The sequence below is a fragment of the Mobula birostris genome, unplaced genomic scaffold (genome assembly GCF_030028105.1).
Source record: "Mobula birostris isolate sMobBir1 unplaced genomic scaffold, sMobBir1.hap1 scaffold_1604, whole genome shotgun sequence".
NCBI classification, from domain to species: Eukaryota; Metazoa; Chordata; class Chondrichthyes; order Myliobatiformes; family Myliobatidae; genus Mobula; species Mobula birostris.
Genome location: NW_027274646.1, coordinates 16,291 through 35,050, shown reverse-complemented (window position 1 = coordinate 35,050; position 18,760 = coordinate 16,291). Strand labels below are relative to the sequence as shown.

General features: G+C 49.8%; 2 protein-coding genes across 5 annotated transcripts in view; both read right to left on the bottom strand.

Moving 5' to 3' along the window:
- The window catches only part of LOC140192536 (uncharacterized), a 65,254-nt gene that overhangs the window by 33,874 nt on the left and 12,620 nt on the right, over positions 1-18,760 (bottom strand). The window lies entirely within an intron of this gene.
- LOC140192535 (uncharacterized) overlaps positions 1,467-18,760 on the bottom strand; it is a gene marked incomplete at its 5' end in the record, with an annotated part of 28,780 nt that continues 11,486 nt past the window's right edge. Inside the window, 7 exons of the mRNA XM_072250096.1 lie at positions 1,467-2,452; positions 3,709-3,773; positions 6,097-6,239; positions 9,213-9,626; positions 11,076-11,192; positions 12,325-12,444; positions 14,380-14,499. Of these exons, the coding sequence (XP_072106197.1) occupies positions 2,260-2,452; positions 3,709-3,773; positions 6,097-6,239; positions 9,213-9,626; positions 11,076-11,192; positions 12,325-12,444; positions 14,380-14,499 (1,172 nt within the window). The remainder of the gene's footprint in view (positions 2,453-3,708; positions 3,774-6,096; positions 6,240-9,212; positions 9,627-11,075; positions 11,193-12,324; positions 12,445-14,379; positions 14,500-18,760) is intronic.

Here is an 18,760-nt window from a genome sequence, read left to right as displayed (position 1 = left end):
ATGTATCTTTAGATCTTTCTGCTTTTTGGGCATCTTCTCCCTTGTGATGGTAACTGTGCCACTTCTCTTCCCTCACACACTACAACATCAGGCACACTGCTGGTGTCTTCCACAGTGAAGACTGATGCAAAATACTCATTTAGCTCATCAGCCATCTCCTTTTCCTCTGTTATTATTTCTCCTGCCTCATTTTCTAGCGGTACAATATCCACTCTCATTTCTCCTTTATTCTTAGCATACTTGAAAAAAGCTTTTACTATCCACTTTGATGTTGTTTGTAGCTTGCTTTCATATTTCATCTTTTTCCTTCTAATGTTTTTTTTTTAGTTGCTTTCTGAGGCTTTTTTAAAAAAAACCTCCCGGTCCTCTAACTTCCCATTAATTTTTGCTTTATTGTTTGCTCTTTTGCTTTTACAATGGTTTTGAATTCCCTTGTCAGCCACAGTTGTGCTATTTTACTACTTGAAAACACACGTCCTGCACCTTAGTCATTTTTCCCAGAAAAGACATCCGTGCCAACATCTCCTTCCAATTTACCTCGGCCAACTCCTCTCTCGTACCACTGTAATTTCCCCTACTCCACTGGAATAGTGCTGCCTCAGACTTTACTTTCTCCCTGTCAAAATTCAAATTCCTGGGTGTCAGCATCCCAGATGATCTACACTGGGCCCAACACATTCATGCAAACACGAAGAAGGTTTCATGTTCCCGACGGAACAGGGGCCGGCGTCCAGGTTTCGGCAGTCCCATTTCCCGGAGAGTAGTTTGCTGTCACTTTCACTTTCGGACTCAGGATGCCAATTACTGCCTGTGACCCTCCTGCACGGAATGTATGCAGTTAAAAGCCTCGCGCTGAGCACTCAGTGCTCAACCGTAGGAGATCCATTGCTAGTAATACAGTTTGTGACTTTATCTTTGGCTTTCTACACTGTTGCCTTGTTTATTTCTAGTCTGCGTTTGTGTGTATTCTAGACCTAACCCTGCACTTTCCTTCACCACCATCCATAGCTCTCTCGTTTCAGAAGGGATTACAACATCGGGAGATTGGGAATACTCGGTCTTTCATTGAAGACTCGCAGATTTCTGCAGATGAACGCTGGGAGCATTCTGACTTTTCGCACCTGGTCTGGAGTTTGCAAGGCACATGGCCACCAGAGGCTGCACAGAGGTGTGGAGTCAACCAGGTCCATCACGGTCACGGCCCTCCCCAGCATCGAGGACATCTTCAAGATGCGAAGCCCCGGAGAAGGCAGCATCCATCACTGAGGCCCTTCACCCGCCAGGATAAGCTCCCTGTTCATTCCTACCATCGGGGAAGAGGCCCAGGAGTCTGAAAACTCAACGAGTCAGGAACACCTTCCTACACTCCATCATCCGATTTCTGAATGTATGAGCACCAACCCGACATTTTTGCATTTTTTTTGTAATTTACATTAATTTTACATTTTTTTTCAATTTATTGATAGTGCAAAAGAACAAATTCAGTTTGTATAAATCACAGATAATAAAACTGCCAGAGATTATAGTGGAAAACGTCTGATACAAGACATTTAACACGCTGGTCTTCATCGGTCAGGACACTGAGTACGGGAGTCCGGAGGTCACGTCCCAGTTGTACGAGACGTCGGCGAGGCCGCACTGGGAGCACGGTGTTCGGTTTCGGTCGCCCTGCTGTAGGAAAGATGCTGCTGAGCAGGAACAGTTCAGGGGCAGATTTGCGAGGAACGTGCCGGGACTCGTGGGACTGGGATATGGAGCGAGGTCAGGAATTTTGAGGATTTATTCTGTGACCACACAGAGGCGTATAAAACCACGACGGGCACGGATAAGGCGAACACGTGCACTCTATTCCCCCAGGGCTGGGGTATCGTGAACAACAGCGAACATGATTCAGGTGAAAGCGGCTGAAGAGAGAAGGGGGAAAGCGAGAGGAGTTAGATAAGAGGAAGAGGGGGATGCGGAGAGCGGGGTAGAGAGGGAGTAGGGAATGGGAAGAGAGATTGTGATTAGAAGTTGGAGGAGTTGTGGAGAGGGAGGCAAGAAAGCAAGCGGAAGGGACATGGGATGGAATAGGAAAGGTGGGAAGGGAGGAGGATGAGAGGGAAAGTGTTTGGAGGAACGAGGGTGAAGAGAAATTGAGATGGCGAGTAAGAGAGCGATAGGAGGAGAGAGGAGAATACAGTAGGTGCGAGGGGCAGAGGAGATGGTTAGTGACAGTCGGAGAGAGAGATGGGCAGAAAGAGTGTGTTGTCATTTGAATCAAGTCGGCCCCTCGGGCTGTTGACACATAGCCTGGATCTTTTCAGAACTATCTGGACACCAACAGGCAGACTTCTCGCAGATGAAATGGTGTTGTTTCTGACTGCAAGGGTAAAACGCATTGTACCATTGACATTTCCTGCATTTGAACTTTCCGGCTTTCTCCTCGTACACGACATAAGAGGACACTTCTCTGTCAAGGAGGGGAAAAGAGTTTCAAAATGACAACTCCAGCAGACAGCTGTGTCAGCCCCCAAAATCACTGATGCCCTCCCTCACCATTGACTTGTAGCAGACTCCAAAATCTCCAACTACCCCACTTACCCAGCACAGCCACGTGTCAGTCTTTAGAATACTCCTACATCCCACTCTCTCCTTGCAGCCTTGTGTCAGACCCAAATTAATTGCTTGCCCCACACTCTCCCCGCGTACCTGTTTCAGTCCCAATAATATTCCCACTGACCCACCCTCTCCTCACCGATCGGTGTCAGCCCCCAAAATAACCCCATGATCCCGCTTTCTCCCCACAGGCCCGTGTCGGACCCCAAAATACAGGCACAGCCCCACTCTCTCCCCATGGCTCCGCGCCAGTCCACAAAATAACCCCACTACCCAAACTTCTGATTACAGACCTGTTTCAGTCAGAAAAGGACACCCACTTCCCACGCTGTGCACAGGACCCGTATCGTGTCACAAATTAAACCAACTGTGCAATCTAACAACAACCCATGTCAGTTCCCAAACTAATCCAATTGCCCAATCTCTCCGCATACATCTTTGTGTCCTACTCCCTCCCCACAGTGTCCATCCATTGGAAAAGGTCCAGAGGAGATTTACCAGGATGCTGCCTGGTTTAGAGAGTATGCATTATGATCAGAGATTAAGGGAGCTACGGCTTTACTCTTTGGAGAGGAGGAGGATGAGAGGAGACATGATAGAGGTGTACAAGATAATAAGAGGAATAGATAGAGTGGATAGCCAGCGCCTCTTCCCCAGGGCACCACTGCTCAATACAAGAGGACATGGCTTTAAGGTAAGGGGGTGGGAAGTTGAAGGGGGATATTAGAGGAAGGATTTTTACTCAGAGTGGTTGGTGTGTAGAATGCACTGCCTGAGTCAGTGGTGGAGGCAGATACACTAGTGAAGTTTACTAGACAGCTATATGGAGGAATTTAATGTGCGGGGGTTATATGGGGGACAGGGTTTGAGGGTTGGCACAACATTGTGGGCCGAAGGGCCTGTACTGTGCTGTACTATCCTATCTTCTATGTTCAAACTACTCTTAGTGACAAATTATCTCCCCACAGACTTGTGTCAGTCCTGAAAATACACACACTTCAACACACTCTCCACAAAGCCTGCCCATTCCATTCTCACAGCCCATGTCAGTCCCCAAATAGTCCCATTGCACAATCTCTCTGCAAAACCCGCTATGATCCCCAATCTCACCCGAATTTGCATTTTCCAATCCAGTATAATTTGTTCCGGTCATAGTCAGATCTGTCAATAAGGTCCTGAGAAATTAAATTGCTATCATTAATGAAAGCACAGCTTAAAGAGCATCACTCTGTGTCTGACCCCGGGAGTGTGTGATGGGACGGTGCGGAGGGAGATTCACTCTGTGTCTGACCCCGGGAGTGCGTGATGGGACGGTGCGGAGGGGAGATTCACTCTGCGTCTGACCCCGGGAGTGTGTGATGGGACGGTGCGGAGGGAGATTCACTCTGCGTCTGACCCCGGGAGTGTCTGATGGGACGGTGTGGAGGGAGATTCACTCTGTGTCTGACCTGGGGTGGGGGGGGTGTGGAGGGAGATTCACTCTGTGTCTGACCCCGGGAGTGTGTGATGGGACGGTGCGGAGGGAGATTCACTCTGTGTCTGACCCCGGGAGTGAGTGATGGGATGGTGCGGAGGGAGATTCACTCTGCGTCTGACCCCGGGAGTGTGTGATGGGACGGTGCGGAGGGAGATTCACTCTGTGTCTGACCCCGGGAGTGTGTGATGGGACGGTGGAGAGGGAGATTCATTCTGCGTCTGACCCCGGGAGTGTGTGATGGGTCGGTGTGGAGGGAGATTCACTCTGTGTCTGACCCCGGGAGTGTCTGATGGGACGGTGTGGAGGAGATTCACTCTGTGTCTGACCTGGGGTGGGGGGGGGTGTGATGGGACGGTGTGGAGGGAGATTCACTCTGTGTCTGACCCCGGGAGTGTGTGATGGGACGGTGTGGAGGGAGATTCACCCCGTGTCTGACCCCGGGAGTGTGTGATGGGACGGTGCGGAGGGAGATTCACTCTGTGTCTGACCCCGGGAGTGAGTGATGGATGGTGCGGAGGGAGATTCACTCTGTGTCTGACCCCGGGAGTGTGTGATAGGACGGTGCGGAGGGAGATTCACTCTGTGTCTGACCCCGGGAGTGTGTGATGGGACGGTGCGGAGGGAGATTCACTCTGTGTCTGACCCCGGGAGTGGGTGATGGGACGGTGCGGAGGGAGATTCACTCTGCGTCTGACCCCGGGAGTGTGTGATGGGACGGTGCGGAGGGAGATTCACTCTGCGTCTGACCCCGGGAGTGTGTGATGGGACGGTGCGGAGGGAGATTCACTCTGCGTCTCACCCCGGGAGTGTGTGATGGGACGGTGGAGAGGGAGATTCATTCTGCGTCTGACCCCGGGAGTGTGTGATGGGTCGGTGTGGAGGGAGATTCACTCTGTGTCTGACCCCGGGAGTGTCTGATGGGACGGTGTGGAGGGAGATTCACTCTGTGTCTGACCTGGGGTGGGGGGGGTGTGGAGGGAGATTCACTCTGTGTCTGACCCCGGGAGTGTGTGATGGGACGGTGCGGAGGAGATTCACTCTGTGTCGGACCCCGGGAGTGAGTGATGGGATGGTGCGGAGGGAGATTCACTCTGCGTCTGACCCCGGGAGTGTGTGATGGGACGGTGCGGAGGGAGATTCACTCTGCGTCTGACCCCGGGAGTGTGTGATGGGACGGTGGAGAGGGAGATTCATTCTGCGTCTGACCCCGGGAGTGTGTGATGGGTGGGTGTGGAGGGAGATTCACTCTGTGTCTGACCCCGGGAGTGTCTGATGGGACGGTGTGGAGGGAGATTCACTCTGTGTCTGACCTGGGGTGGGGGGGGGTGTGATGGGACGGTGTGGAGGGAGATTCACTCTGTGTCTGACCCCGGGAGTGTGTGATGGACGGTGTGGAGGGAGATTCACCCCGTGTCTGACCCGGGAGTGTGTGATGGGACGGTGCGGAGGGAGATTCACTCTGTGTCTGACCCCGGGAGTGAGTGATGGGATGGTGCGGAGGGAGATTCACTCTGTGTCTGACCCCGGGAGTGTGTGATAGGACGGTGCGGAGGGAGATTCACTCTGTCTCTGACCCCGGGAGTGTGTGATGGGACGGTGTGGAGGGAGATTCACTCTGTGTCTGACCCCGGGAGTGTGTGATGGGTCGGTGTGGAGGGAGATTCACTCTGTGTCTGACCCCGGGAGTGTGTGATGGGACGGTGTGGAGGGAGATTCACTCTGTGTCTGAACTGGGGTGGGGGGGAGTGTGATGGGACGGTGTGGAGGGAGATTCACTCTGTGTCTGACCCGGGAGTGTGTGATGGGACGGTGTGGAGGGAGATTCACCCCGTGTCTGACCCCGGGAGTGTGTGATGGGACGGTGCGGAGGGAGATTCACTCTGTGTCTGACCCCGGGAGTGTGTGATGGGACGGTGCGGAGGGAGATTCACTCTGTGTCTGACCCCGGGAGCGTGTGATGGGACGGTGTGGAGGGAGATTCACTCTGGTGTCGATATATCTTCTGTCGAATTGACACATACCTCTTCCTCTTCTGAATTTATTTCAAGAAGCTTTGAATTAAACTTCGAACAATATTCTTTCGCTTCATCATAAGATTTTTTAAACTTCGATATGAAATAACAGCTGTCTTCAATTTTCATCCAGTCCAGGAAACACGGTTCTTCTGGAAATCAGGAACAAGGAACAGTGAATACTTCTCCGTATCGTACAATACAACTGCCGGAAGTCAGATACACACCGACCCATCACACAAATTACCGGGGTCAGACTCCCTCCACCAAATTGCATCTGCCATGAATTTGCCCACTCACCTAACCTATCCAAGTCACCCTGCATCCTCTCAGCATCCTCCTCACAGCTAACACTGCCGCCCAGCTTCGTGTCATCCGCAAACTTGGAGATGCTGCATTTAATTCCCTCGTCTAAGTCATTAATATAGATTGTAAACAGCTGGGGTCCCAGCACTGAGCCTTGCGGTACCCCACTAGTTACTGCCTGCCATTCTGAAAAGGTCCCGTTTATTCCCACTCTTTGCTTCCTGTCTGCTAACCAATTCTCTATCCACATCAATACCTTACCCCCAATACCGTGTGCTTTAAGTTTGCACACTAATCTCCTGTGTGGGACCTTGTCAAAAGCCTTTTGAAAATCCAAATATAACACATCCACTGGTTCTCCCCTATCCACTCTACTAGTTATATCCTCAAAAAATTCTATGAGATTCGTCAGACATGATTTTCCTTTCACAAATCAATGCTGACTTTGTCCGATGATTTCACCACTTTCCAAATGTGCTGTTATCACATCTTTGATAACTGACTCTAGGATTTTCCCACCACCGATGTTAGGCTAACCGGTCTATAATTCCCCGGTTCTCTCTCCTTCCTTTTTTAAAAAGTGGGGTTACATTAGGCACCCTCCAATCCTCAGGAACTAGTCCAGAATCTAACGAGTTTTGAAAAATTATCACTAATGTATCCACTATTTCTTGGGCTACTTCCTTAAGCACTCTGGGATGCAGACCATCTGGCCCTGGGGATTTATCTGCCTTTAACCCCTTCAATTTACCTAACACCACTTCCCTACTAACATGTATTTTGCTCAGTTCCTCCATCTCACTGGACCTTCTGTCCCCTACTATTTCCGGAAGATTATTTATGTGGCTCACATAAAAGTGGTACACCTGAGGACTGGAAGAAATTCAGAGTCCAGCAGAGGAGGACAAAGGGAATTATTGACCAGTTAGCCTCACATAGAATTTTTTGAGGATGTAACTAGTAGAGTGGATAGGGGAGAACCAGTGGATGTGTTATATTTGGATTTTCAAAAGCTTTTGACAAGGTCCCACACAGGAGATTAGTGTGCAAACTTAAAGCACATGGTATTGGGGATAAGGTATTGATGTGGATAGAGAATTGGTTGGCAGACAGGAAACAAAGAGTGGGAATAAACGGACCTTTTCAGAATGGCAGGCGGTGACTAGTGGGGTACCGCAAGGCTCAGTACTGGGACCCCAGTTGTTTACAATATAATTAATGACTTGGATGAGGGAATTAAATGCAGCATCTCCAAGTTTGCGGATGAGACACGAAGCTGGGCGGCAGTGTTAGCTGTGAGGAGGATGCTAAGAGGATGCAGGGTGACTTGGATAGGTTAGGTGAGTGGGCAAATTCATGGCAGTTGCAACTTAACGTGCATAAACGTGAGGTTATCGACTTTAGTGGCAAAAATAGGAAAACAGATTATTATCTGAATGGTGGCCGATTAGGAAAAGGGGAGGTGCAATGAGACCTGGGTGTCATTATACACCAGTCATTGAAAGTGGGCATGCAGGTACAGCAGGCGGTGAAAAAGGCGAATGGTATGCTGGCATTTATAACAAGAGGATTCGAGTACAGGAGCAGGAAGGTACTACTGCAGTTGTACAAGACCTTGGTGAGACCACACCTGGAGTATTGTGTGCAGTTTTGGTCCCCTAATCTGAGGAAAGACATTCTTGCCATAGAGGGAGTTCAAAGAAGGTTCACCAGATTGATTCCTGGGATGGCAGGACTTTCATATGATGAAAGACTGGATTGACTGGGCTTATACTCGTTGGAATTTAGAAGATTGAGGGGGGAATTTTATTGAAAAGTATAAAATCCTAAAGGGATTGGAAAGGCTAGATGCAGGAAGATTGTTCCCGATGTTGGGGAAGTCCAGAACGAGGGGTCACAGTTTGAGGATAAAGGGGAAGCCTTTTAGCACCGAGATGAGGAAAAACTTCTTCACACAGAGAGTGGTGAATCTGTGGAATTCTCTGTCACAAGAAACAGTTGAGGCCAGTTCATTGCAGGGAGTTAGATATGGCCCTTGAGGCTAAAGGGATCAGGGGGTATGGAGGGAAGGCAGGTACAGGGTTCTGAGTTGGATGATCAGCCGTGATCGTACTGAATGCCGGTGCAGGCTCGAAGGGCCGAATGGCCTATTCCTGCACCTATTTTCTATGTTTCTATGTTTCCCTCTGCACCGTCCCATCACACACTCCCGGGGTCAGACACAGAGGGAATCTCCCTCCACATCGTCCCATCACACACTCCCGGGGTCAGACACAGAGTGAATCTCCCTCCACACTGTCCGATCACGGACTCCCAGAGTCAGACACAGAGTGAATCTCCCTCCGCACCGTCCCATCACACACTCCCGGGGTCAGACACAGAGTGAATCTCCCTCCACACCGTCCCATCACACACTCCCGGGGTCAGACACTGAGTGAATCTCCCTCCACACTATTACGCCACTCATATTCAGAGATCAGAGCTTCTCCCCTCGTCCTATCGAACGCAGAGTGAAGCTCCTCCTGTGCAGCGATAACATTGCACTCCCGGGTCCAGACACTAGGTGTCGCTCCCGTCACACCGTCCCTTCACGCACTGCCCGCATTCAGGCACTAGGTGTCGCTCCCGCTACACCGTCCATTCACGCACTTGCCGGGATCAGACACTAGGTGTCGCTTGCGCTACACCGTCCGTTTACGCACTTGCCGGGAATCGCCGCACGTCTCATCGTACAGTCCCGATATCAGCCCCAGACTACAGCCTCCCCTCCCATCTCTGCCTTGTGATTAGTAGCGTGGGAAGTGTGGATGTTATCTCACCCTTTCTACTGGACAGCAGTTGGCAGATTTCAGCCTTGGTTTCGTTGAGAGTTCCGTACTTCATTTCGAGGTGTCTGAAGTTGTCAAGGAGATGGGTTTGCATTTGGCGCTGATCAGAGAGATTGCTGCTCAGGACGGAGAGGTTGCTTTCCAGGACTAACACCTTGTTTTCAAGGGTGGAGTGGTTGCTTTCGAGAACAAGTAACTTGCTTTCGAGGACGGAGACATTCTTGAGACAGGTCCTCAGGGAGAGATCCAGGCGTGAATTCTCGGTTGTCCTGTATTCAAGGGTTGAGTTCAGCTCGTCGTTTTGCAGTCGGCGTTGGCGCTGGGTCCTGTTCATCTCCTGATATTCTTCCAGAAGTCTCTGGTACTTTTGATCGGAGGCGATCAGAGACTGACGGATCTGTAACACTGAGAGAGGTCGTGAAGGGGATGTCATTGTCACGGTGAATCGTCTGTCAGTGCTACAGTGAGCGGTGTGTCGGTATCACGTTAAGGGGTGTGACTGGGAATAAAATGATCCTTTTCTCTTCGGCTGCCAGTGACTAGTTCTGTTCCGCGGGGTCGGTGTTGAAACAACGTCTTTTTATGCTGTATATTAATGATTTAAATGATGGAATAGAGCCTTGTTGCCAAGTTTGCAGATGATATGAAGACTGGTGGAGGGGCAGGTAGTGTTGAGGAAACGGGTAGGATGCAGAACGACTTAGACAGATTTAGAGAAAGGGCAAGAAATTGGCAAATGAAATATAATGTTGGGAAATGCATGGTAATGCCCACTTTGGTAGTAGAAATAAATGTGTGGACTATTTTCTAAACGGGGAGAAAATCCAGGAATCTGAGATACAGACAGACTTCGGAGTCCTTGTGCAGAACACCCTGAAGGTTAACTTGCAGGTCGAGTTGGTGGCGATGAAGGCAAATGCAATGTTAGCATTCATTTCAAGAGGTCGAGAATACAAGAGCAGGGATGTGATGTTGAGGCTTCATGAGGCACTGGTGAGGCTTCACCTTGAGTATTGTGAACAGTTTTGGGCCCCTCGTCTTAGAAAGGATGTGCTGGCATTGGAGAGGGTCCAGAGGAGGTTCACAAGGATGATTCCGGGAATGAAAGGGTTATCGTACGATGAATGTTTGATGGCTCTGGGTCTGTACTCGCTGGAATTCAGAAGGATGAGGGGGGATCTCATTGTAACCTTTCAAATGTTGAAAGGCCTAGACAGAATAGATGTGGAAAGGATGTTTCCCATGGTGGGGGAGTCTAGAACAAGAGGGCACAGCCTCAGGATAGAGGGGCGCCCTTTCAAAACAGGGATACGGAGAAATTTCTTTCGCCAGAGGGTGGTGAATTCGTGGAATTTGTTACCACGGGCAGCTGTGGAGGCCAGGTCATTGGGTGTATTTAAGGCCGAGATTGATAGGTTCTTGATTGGACACGGGATCAAAGATTACGGGGAGAAGGCCGGGAACTGGGGCCAAGGAGGAGATGGGGGAAGAAAAAGGATCAGCCAAGATCGAATGGCGGAGCGGACTCGATGGGCCAAATGGACTAGCTCTGCTCCTACGTATTATAGTCTTATGGTCTTATACTCACGGTGAGACTGTGAGGGGCATGCCGGAGTCACGGCGAGCTGGTGTCGTGTTCCTGCGTCACGCTGGCATTTGGTTGTACCAGGGTAAAGGTCGGGTCACAGGAACGGTTTGGAGTCTGCCGGCGTTACGGTGAGGTGGGGAGGTGATGGACTCACCGTGTGGGCTCCCCGGTGTCGCAGTCAGGGATGTGTCGGTGTCACCGTCAGGGCTTACACTAACATTTCGTTCCACTCTGCTTGCCTGCGGTCGGAGCCCCGTTAAACTCACCATGGATCGAGAGCCCGGCCACGATCGCGATGACGGAGAACGTGACGAGGCAGGATGGGCAGATCTTCCGGTACGATCTGTCTCCGAGGTTCTCTCTCGGCTCCTGTTTATCCGCACCTGCAGAGAGCCCATTCAGCGTGTGCGTGAATTCAGCCGTCTCCCCCACTGGGGACTCCCTCCCACCCACCGTCCGCGCTCTCTCCTCCTCAGACGGGAAGTCCGTCACCGGCGGTGCTCACCACAGGGTTGGTGTTGGACTAGTGATCTTTGTCAACTCTATCGACCGTTTGCGGCAGATTGTACAAGACGTGGTCGGCAAGCTTGCAGACGACACAAACTTTGGTGGTGGGGTCAACAGCGAAGACAGTCATTTCCTACAGTGCAATCTCATTTAGCTGGGGACGTGGGCCAAAGAGTGGCAAATGCAGTTTAATTCAGAGAAGTGCGAGCCATTGTATTTCGGGAGGAGAAGCTGGAGTAGGACATCCACAGTGAACGAGAGGGACCCGGGGGGAGTGTTGTGGAACAAGGGGACCCAGCACCCTGGGGAGTGTTTTAGACCAGAGGGACCCAGGGGTACAGGGACACGGTTCCCTTAAAGTGGAGTCACAGGTAGAGAGGGACCCTGGGGAGTATTGTTAAACAGAGGGAAACAGGGGTATGGGGACATGGTTCCCTGAAAGTGGAGTCACAGGTAGATGGGACGGTGAAGAAGGCGTTCGACACGCTGGCCTTCATTAGTCAGGACACTGAGTACGGGAGTCGGGGGGGGTCACGTCCCAGTCGTACGAGACGTCGGTGAGGCCGCACTGGGAGTACGGTGTTCGGTTTTTGTCGCTCTGCTGTAGGAAAGATGCCGCTGAGCTGGAAAGAGTGCGGAGGGAGATTTACGAGGATGTCGCCGGGACTCGAGGGACTGAGTGACGGAGAGAGGTCGGGCAGGTTGGGACTTTATTCCTTGGAGCGTAGGGGTGACCTTACAGAGGTGTGTAAAACCACGAGGGGCACAGATAGGGTGAACGTGCACAGTCTTTTCCCCAGGGTCGGGGAATCCAGAACCAGAGGGCACAGGTTTAAGGTGAGAGGGGAAAAGTTTTTCACTGGGGACAAGCTTTCTTAACCAAGATGTGATCTGTCTAAGGAACGAGCTGCCTGATGAAATGGTCGAGGTAGATGCGACAGAAACTCGGGCGCTTCGGCGTGTGACCCGTGGCCCCTGCAGAAAGAGGCCATTACTGTGAACTCTGACCTGTTCGAGCAGCGAGTGGCTGCCCCCCGGGTTCTGAGGTAACAGGAGGATCCTCAATGTCCTCGATGAGGGGCTCGTCTCTCCGGAAGTTCAGCTCTGAGTAGGTGGAGGTCAGACCATCTGCCAGGGAGAAACATAAAGAGGAGAGACAGACAGACATCGAGAAGAGAGAGAGACATTGAGAAGAGAGACAGACATTGAGGACAGAGAGAGACATTGAGAAGAGAGAGACATTGAGGAGAGAGAGAGACATTGAGGAGAGATAGACATTGAGAAGAGAGAGAGACATTGAGGAGAGAGAGACATTGAGAAGAGAAAGAGACATTGAGAAGAGAGAGAGACATTGAGGAGAGAGAGAGATAATGAGAAGAGAGAGTGAGAGACATTGAGAAGAGAGAGACATTGAGGAGAGAGAGATATTGAGAGGAGAGAGAGACATTGAGAGGAGAGAGAGACATTGAGAAGAGAGAGAGACATTGAGGAGAGAGAGACATTGAGAAGGGAGAGAGACATTGAGAAGCGAGGGACATTGAGGAGAGAGGGACATTGAGGAGAGAGGGACATTGAGAAGAGAGAGACATTGAGAGACATTAAGAGAGAGAGACATTGAGAGACATTAAGAGAGAGAGACATTGAGAAGAGAGAGACATTGAGAGACATTAAGAGAGATAGACATTGAGGGGAGAGAGAGAGAACAAGAGAGAGAGGTAGAGAATGGGGCAGAGAGTCGTGCAGACAGAGGAGAAGAAAGGGAAGGGAGAGAAAGGAAAGTGACTGGGAGAGGGAGGGATGAGAACCAGCGAGGGAGGGGAGAAAGAGGGCAGGCCGGAGGGGAGAGAACGATCGACAGAGAGGGTGGGAGAGGTGTGAGCGAAGGACAGGAGAGTAGGAGAGCATGGGGAAAAGTGAACGGGGCGAGAGAGGGGGATCGAGTGTGGTGGAGGGGAACAGAGAGAGAGCGCGGAGCAAGAGGGTAATAGTGGGAGGGTGTTGGAGGGGTGAGAGAGAGATCGCAAAAGAGAGGGAAGAGAGAGGGTGGAAGAGGCAGGAACGAGAGAGAGGGAAAGAGTTCGTGGGGGAGAGCGAGAGTGGTAGAGAGCGGGAGTGCAACAGAGGGGAGAATGTAGAGCGAGTGGACGAAGAGAGAGGTGGAAGAGAGAGAGGGGGAGAGGGAGGGAGAGAAGGGAGAGAAAGAGAGAGAGACATTGAGAACCGAGAGACAGACATTGAGAAGAGACAGAGAGACATTGAGGAGCGAGAGACATTGAGGTGAGAGAGACATTGAGAAGAGAGAGAGACATTAAGAGAGAGAGACATTGAGAAGAGAGAGAGAGACATTGGGAAGAGAGAGAGACATTGAGGGAAGATAGAGTGACCCAGGGGTACGGGGACACGGTTCTCCGAAAGTGGAGTCACAGGTAGACGGGGACCCCGGGAGCGTTGTAGAACAGAGGGACCCAGGGGTACAGGGACACGGTTCCCTGAAAGTGGAGTCACAGGTGGACGGGACGGTGAAGAAGGCGTTCGACACGCTGCCCTTCATCAGTCAGGACACTGAGTACGGGAGTCGGGGGGGGTCACGTCCCAGTCGTACGAGACGTCGGCGAGGCCGCACTGGGAGTACGGTGTTCGGTTTCGGTCGCCCCGCTGTAGGAAAGATGCCGCTGAGCTGGAGAGAGTGCGAAGGGAGATTTACGAGGATGTCGCCGGGACTCGAGGGACTGAGTGACGGAGAGAGGTCGGGAGTTTGGGACTTTATTCCTTGGAGCGTAGGGGTGACCTTACAGAGGTGTGTAAAACCACGAGGGGCACAGATAGGATGAGTGTGCACAGACTTTTCCCCGGGGTCGAGGAATCCAGAACCAGAGGGCACAGGTTTAAGGTGACAGGGGAAAAGTTTTTCACTGGGGACAAGCTTTTTTATAACCAAGATGTGATCCGTCTAAGGAACGAGCTGCCAGATGAAATGGTCGAGGTAGATGCGACAGAAACTCGGGCGCTTCGGCGTGTGAGGCGTGGCCCCTGCAGAAAGAGGCCATTACTGTGAACTCTGACCTGTTCGAGCAGCGAGTGGCTGCCCCCCGGGTTCTGAGGTAACAGGAGGATCGCCGATGTCTTCGATGAGGGGCTCGTCCCTCCGGAAGTTCAGCTCTGAGTAGGTGGAGGTCAGACCATCTGCCAGGGAGAGACATAAAGAGGAGAGACAGACAGACATCGAGAACAGAGAGAGACATTGAGAAGAGAGACAGACATTGAGAAGAGAGAGAGACATTGAGAAGAGAGAGAAACATTGAGAAGAGAGAGACATTGAGAAGAGAGAGACATTGAGAAGAGGGAGAGACATTGAGAAGAGAGAGACATTGAGAAGAGAGAGACATTGAGAAGAGAGAGACATTGAGAAGAGAGAGATATTGAGGAGAGAGAGAGACATTGAGGAGAGAGAGAGACATTGAGGAGAGAGAGACATTAAAAGAGAGAGACATTGAGGAGAGAGAGAGACATTGAGAAGAGAGAGACATTGAGGAGAGAGAGACATTAAAAGAGAGAGAGACATTGAGGAGAGAGAGATATTGAGGAGAGAGAGAGAGACATTGAGAAGAGAGAGAGACATTGAGAAGAGAGAGAGACATTGAGAAGAGAGAGAGAGACATTGAGAAGAGAGAGAGACATTGAGGAGAGAGAGACATTGAGGGGAGAGAGAGACATTGAGGAGAGAGAGAGACATTGAGGAGAGAGAGAGACATTGAGAAGAGAGAGAGAGATTGAGAAGGGAGAGAGAGAGACATTGAGGAGAGAGAGAGAGATTGAGAAGGGAGAGAGAGAGAGATTGAGAAAGGAGAGGGAGAGACATTGAGAAGAGAGAGAGACATTGAGAGAGTGAGAGACATTGAGAAGAGGGAGACATTGAGAAGAGAGAGACATTGAGAAGAGAGACACTGAGAAGGGAGAGAGAGATTGAGAAGGGAGAGAGAGAGACATTGAGAAGAGAGAGAGACATTGAGAAGAGAGAGAGACATTGAGGAGAGAGAGACATTGAGGGGAGAGAGAGACATTGAGGAGAGAGAGAGACATTGAGGAGAGAGAGAGACATTGAGAAGAGAGAGAGAGATTGAGAAGGGAGAGAGAGAGAGACATTGAGGAGAGAGAGAGATTGAGAAGGGAGAGAGAGAGAGATTGAGAAAGGAGAGGGAGAGACATTGAGAAGAGAGAGAGACATTGAGAGAGTGAGAGACATTGAGAAGAGGGAGACATTGAGAAGAGAGAGACATTGAGAAGAGAGACACTGAGAAGGGAGAGAGAGATTGAGAAGGGAGAGAGAGAGACATTGAGAAGAGAGAGAGACATTGAGAGAGTGAGAGAGATTGAGAAGAGAGAGAGAGACATTGAGAAGAGAGAGACATTGAGAGAGAGACATTGAGAAGAGAGAGAGACATTGAGAAGAGAGAGAGAGACATTGAGGACAGAGAGACATTAAAAGAGAGAGACATTCAGGAGAGAGACATTAAGAGAGAGAGAGAGATTGAGAAGAGAGAGTGAGAGACATTGAGAACCGAGAGACAGACATTGAGAAGAGACAGAGAGACATTGAGGAGAGAGAGACATTGGGGAGAGAGACATTGAGGAGAGAGAGTGAGAGACATTGAGAAGAGAGAGGGACATTAAGAGAGAGAGACATTGAGGAGAGAGAGACATTGAGGAGAGAGAGAGACATTGAGATGAGAGAGACATTGAGAAGAGAGAGAGATTAAGAGAGAGTGAGATTAAGAGAGAGACATTGAGAAGCGAGAGACATTGAGAAGAGAGAGACATTGAGAAGAGAGAGACATTGAGAAGAGAGAGACATTGAGAAGAGAGAGATATTGAGGAGAGAGAGAGACATTGAGGAGAGAGAGAGACATTGAGGAGAGAGAGACATTAAAAGAGAGAGACATTGAGGAGAGAGAGAGACATTGAGAAGAGAGAGACATTGAGGAGAGAGAGACATTAAAAGAGAGAGAGACATTGAGGAGAGAGAGATATTGAGGAGAGAGAGAGAGACATTGAGAAGAGAGAGAGACATTGAGAAGAGAGAGAGACATTGAGAAGAGAGAGAGAGACATTGAGAAGAGAGAGAGACATTGAGGAGAGAGAGACATTGAGGGGAGAGAGAGACATTGAGGAGAGAGAGAGACATTGAGGAGAGAGAGACATTGAGAAGAGAGAGAGAGATTGAGAAGGGAGAGAGAGAGAGACATTGAGGAGAGAGAGAGAGATTGAGAAGGGAGAGAGAGAGAGATTGAGAAAGGAGAGGGAGAGACATTGAGAAGAGAGAGAGACATTGAGAGAGTGAGAGACATTGAGAAGAGGGAGACATTGAGAAGAGAGAGACATTGAGAAGAGAGACACTGAGAAGGGAGAGAGAGATTGAGAAGGGAGAGAGAGAGACATTGAGAAGAGAGAGAGACATTGAGAAGAGAGAGAGACATTGAGAAGAGAGAGAGAGACATTGAGAAGAGAGAGAGACATTGAGGAGAGAGAGACATTGAGGGGAGAGAGAGACATTGAGGAGAGAGAGAGACATTGAGGAGAGAGAGAGACATTGAGAAGAGAGAGAGAGATTGAGAAGGGAGAGAGAGAGAGACATTGAGGAGAGAGAGAGAGATTGAGAAGGGAGAGAGAGAGAGAGAGATTGAGAAAGGAGAGGGAGAGACATTGAGAAGAGAGAGAGACATTGAGAGAGTGAGAGACATTGAGAAGAGGGAGACATTGAGAAGAGAGAGACATTGAGAAGAGAGACACTGAGAAGGGAGAGAGAGATTGAGAAGGGAGAGAGAGAGACATTGAGAAGGGAGAGAGACATTGAGAGAGTGAGAGAGATTGAGAAGAGAGAGAGAGACATTGAGAAGAGAGAGACATTGAGAGAGAGACATTGAGAAGAGAGAGAGACATTGAGAAGAGAGAGAGAGACATTGAGGACAGAGAGACATTAAAAGAGAGAGACATTCAGGAGAGAGACATTAAGAGAGAGAGAGAGATTGAGAAGAGAGAGTGAGAGACATTGAGAACCGAGAGACAGACATTGAGAAGAGACAGAGAGACATTGAGGAGAGAGAGACATTGGGGAGAGAGACATTGAGGAGAGAGAGTGAGAGACATTGAGAAGAGAGAGGGACATTAAGAGAGAGAGACATTGAGGAGAGAGAGACATTGAGGAGAGAGAGAGACATTGAGATGAGAGAGACATTGAGAAGAGAGAGAGATTAAGAGAGAGTGAGATTAAGAGAGAGACATTGAGAAGCGAGAGACATTGAGAAGAGAGAGTGAGAGACATTGAGAAGAGTGAGAGACATTGAGAAGAGAGAGAGACATTGAGGAGAGAGAGAGACATTGAGGAGAGAGAGAGATTAAGAGAGAGCGAGATTAAGAGAGAGAGACATTGAGAAGAGAGAGACATTGAGAAGAGAGAGTGAGAGACATTGAGGAGAGAGAGAGACATTGAGAAGAGAGAGAGACATTAAGAGAGAGAGACATTGAGGAGAGAGAGAGAGACATTGAGGAGAGAGAGAGACATTGAGGAGAGAGGGAGACATTGAGAAGAGCGAGACATTGAGAAGAGAGACACTGAGAAGGGAGAGAGAGATTGAGAAGGGAGAGAGAGAGACATTGAGAAGAGAGAGAGACATTGAGAGAGTGAGAGAGATTGAGAAGAGAGAGAGAGACATTGAGAAGAGAGAGACATTGAGAGAGAGACATTGAGAAGAGAGAGAGACATTGAGAAGAGAGAGAGAGACATTGAGGACAGAGAGACATTAAAAGAGAGAGACATTCAGGAGAGAGACATTAAGAGAGAGAGAGAGATTGAGAAGAGAGAGTGAGAGACATTGAGAACCGAGAGACAGACATTGAGAAGAGACAGAGAGACATTGAGGAGAGAGAGACATTGGGGAGAGAGACATTGAGGAGAGAGAGTGAGAGACATTGAGAAGAGAGAGGGACATTAAGAGAGAGAGACATTGAGGAGAGAGAGACATTGAGGAGAGAGAGAGACATTGAGATGAGAGAGACATTGAGAAGAGAGAGAGATTAAGAGAGAGTGAGATTAAGAGAGAGACATTGAGAAGCGAGAGACATTGAGAAGAGAGAGTGAGAGACATTGAGAAGAGTGAGAGACATTGAGAAGAGAGAGAGACATTGAGGAGAGAGAGAGACATTGAGGAGAGAGAGAGATTAAGAGAGAGCGAGATTAAGAGAGAGAGACATTGAGAAGAGAGAGACATTGAGAAGAGAGAGTGAGAGACATTGAGGAGAGAGAGAGACATTGAGAAGAGAGAGAGACATTAAGAGAGAGAGACATTGAGGAGAGAGAGAGAGACATTGAGGAGAGAGAGAGACATTGAGGAGAGAGGGAGACATTGAGAAGAGCGAGACATTGAGAAGAGCGAGACATTGAGAAGAG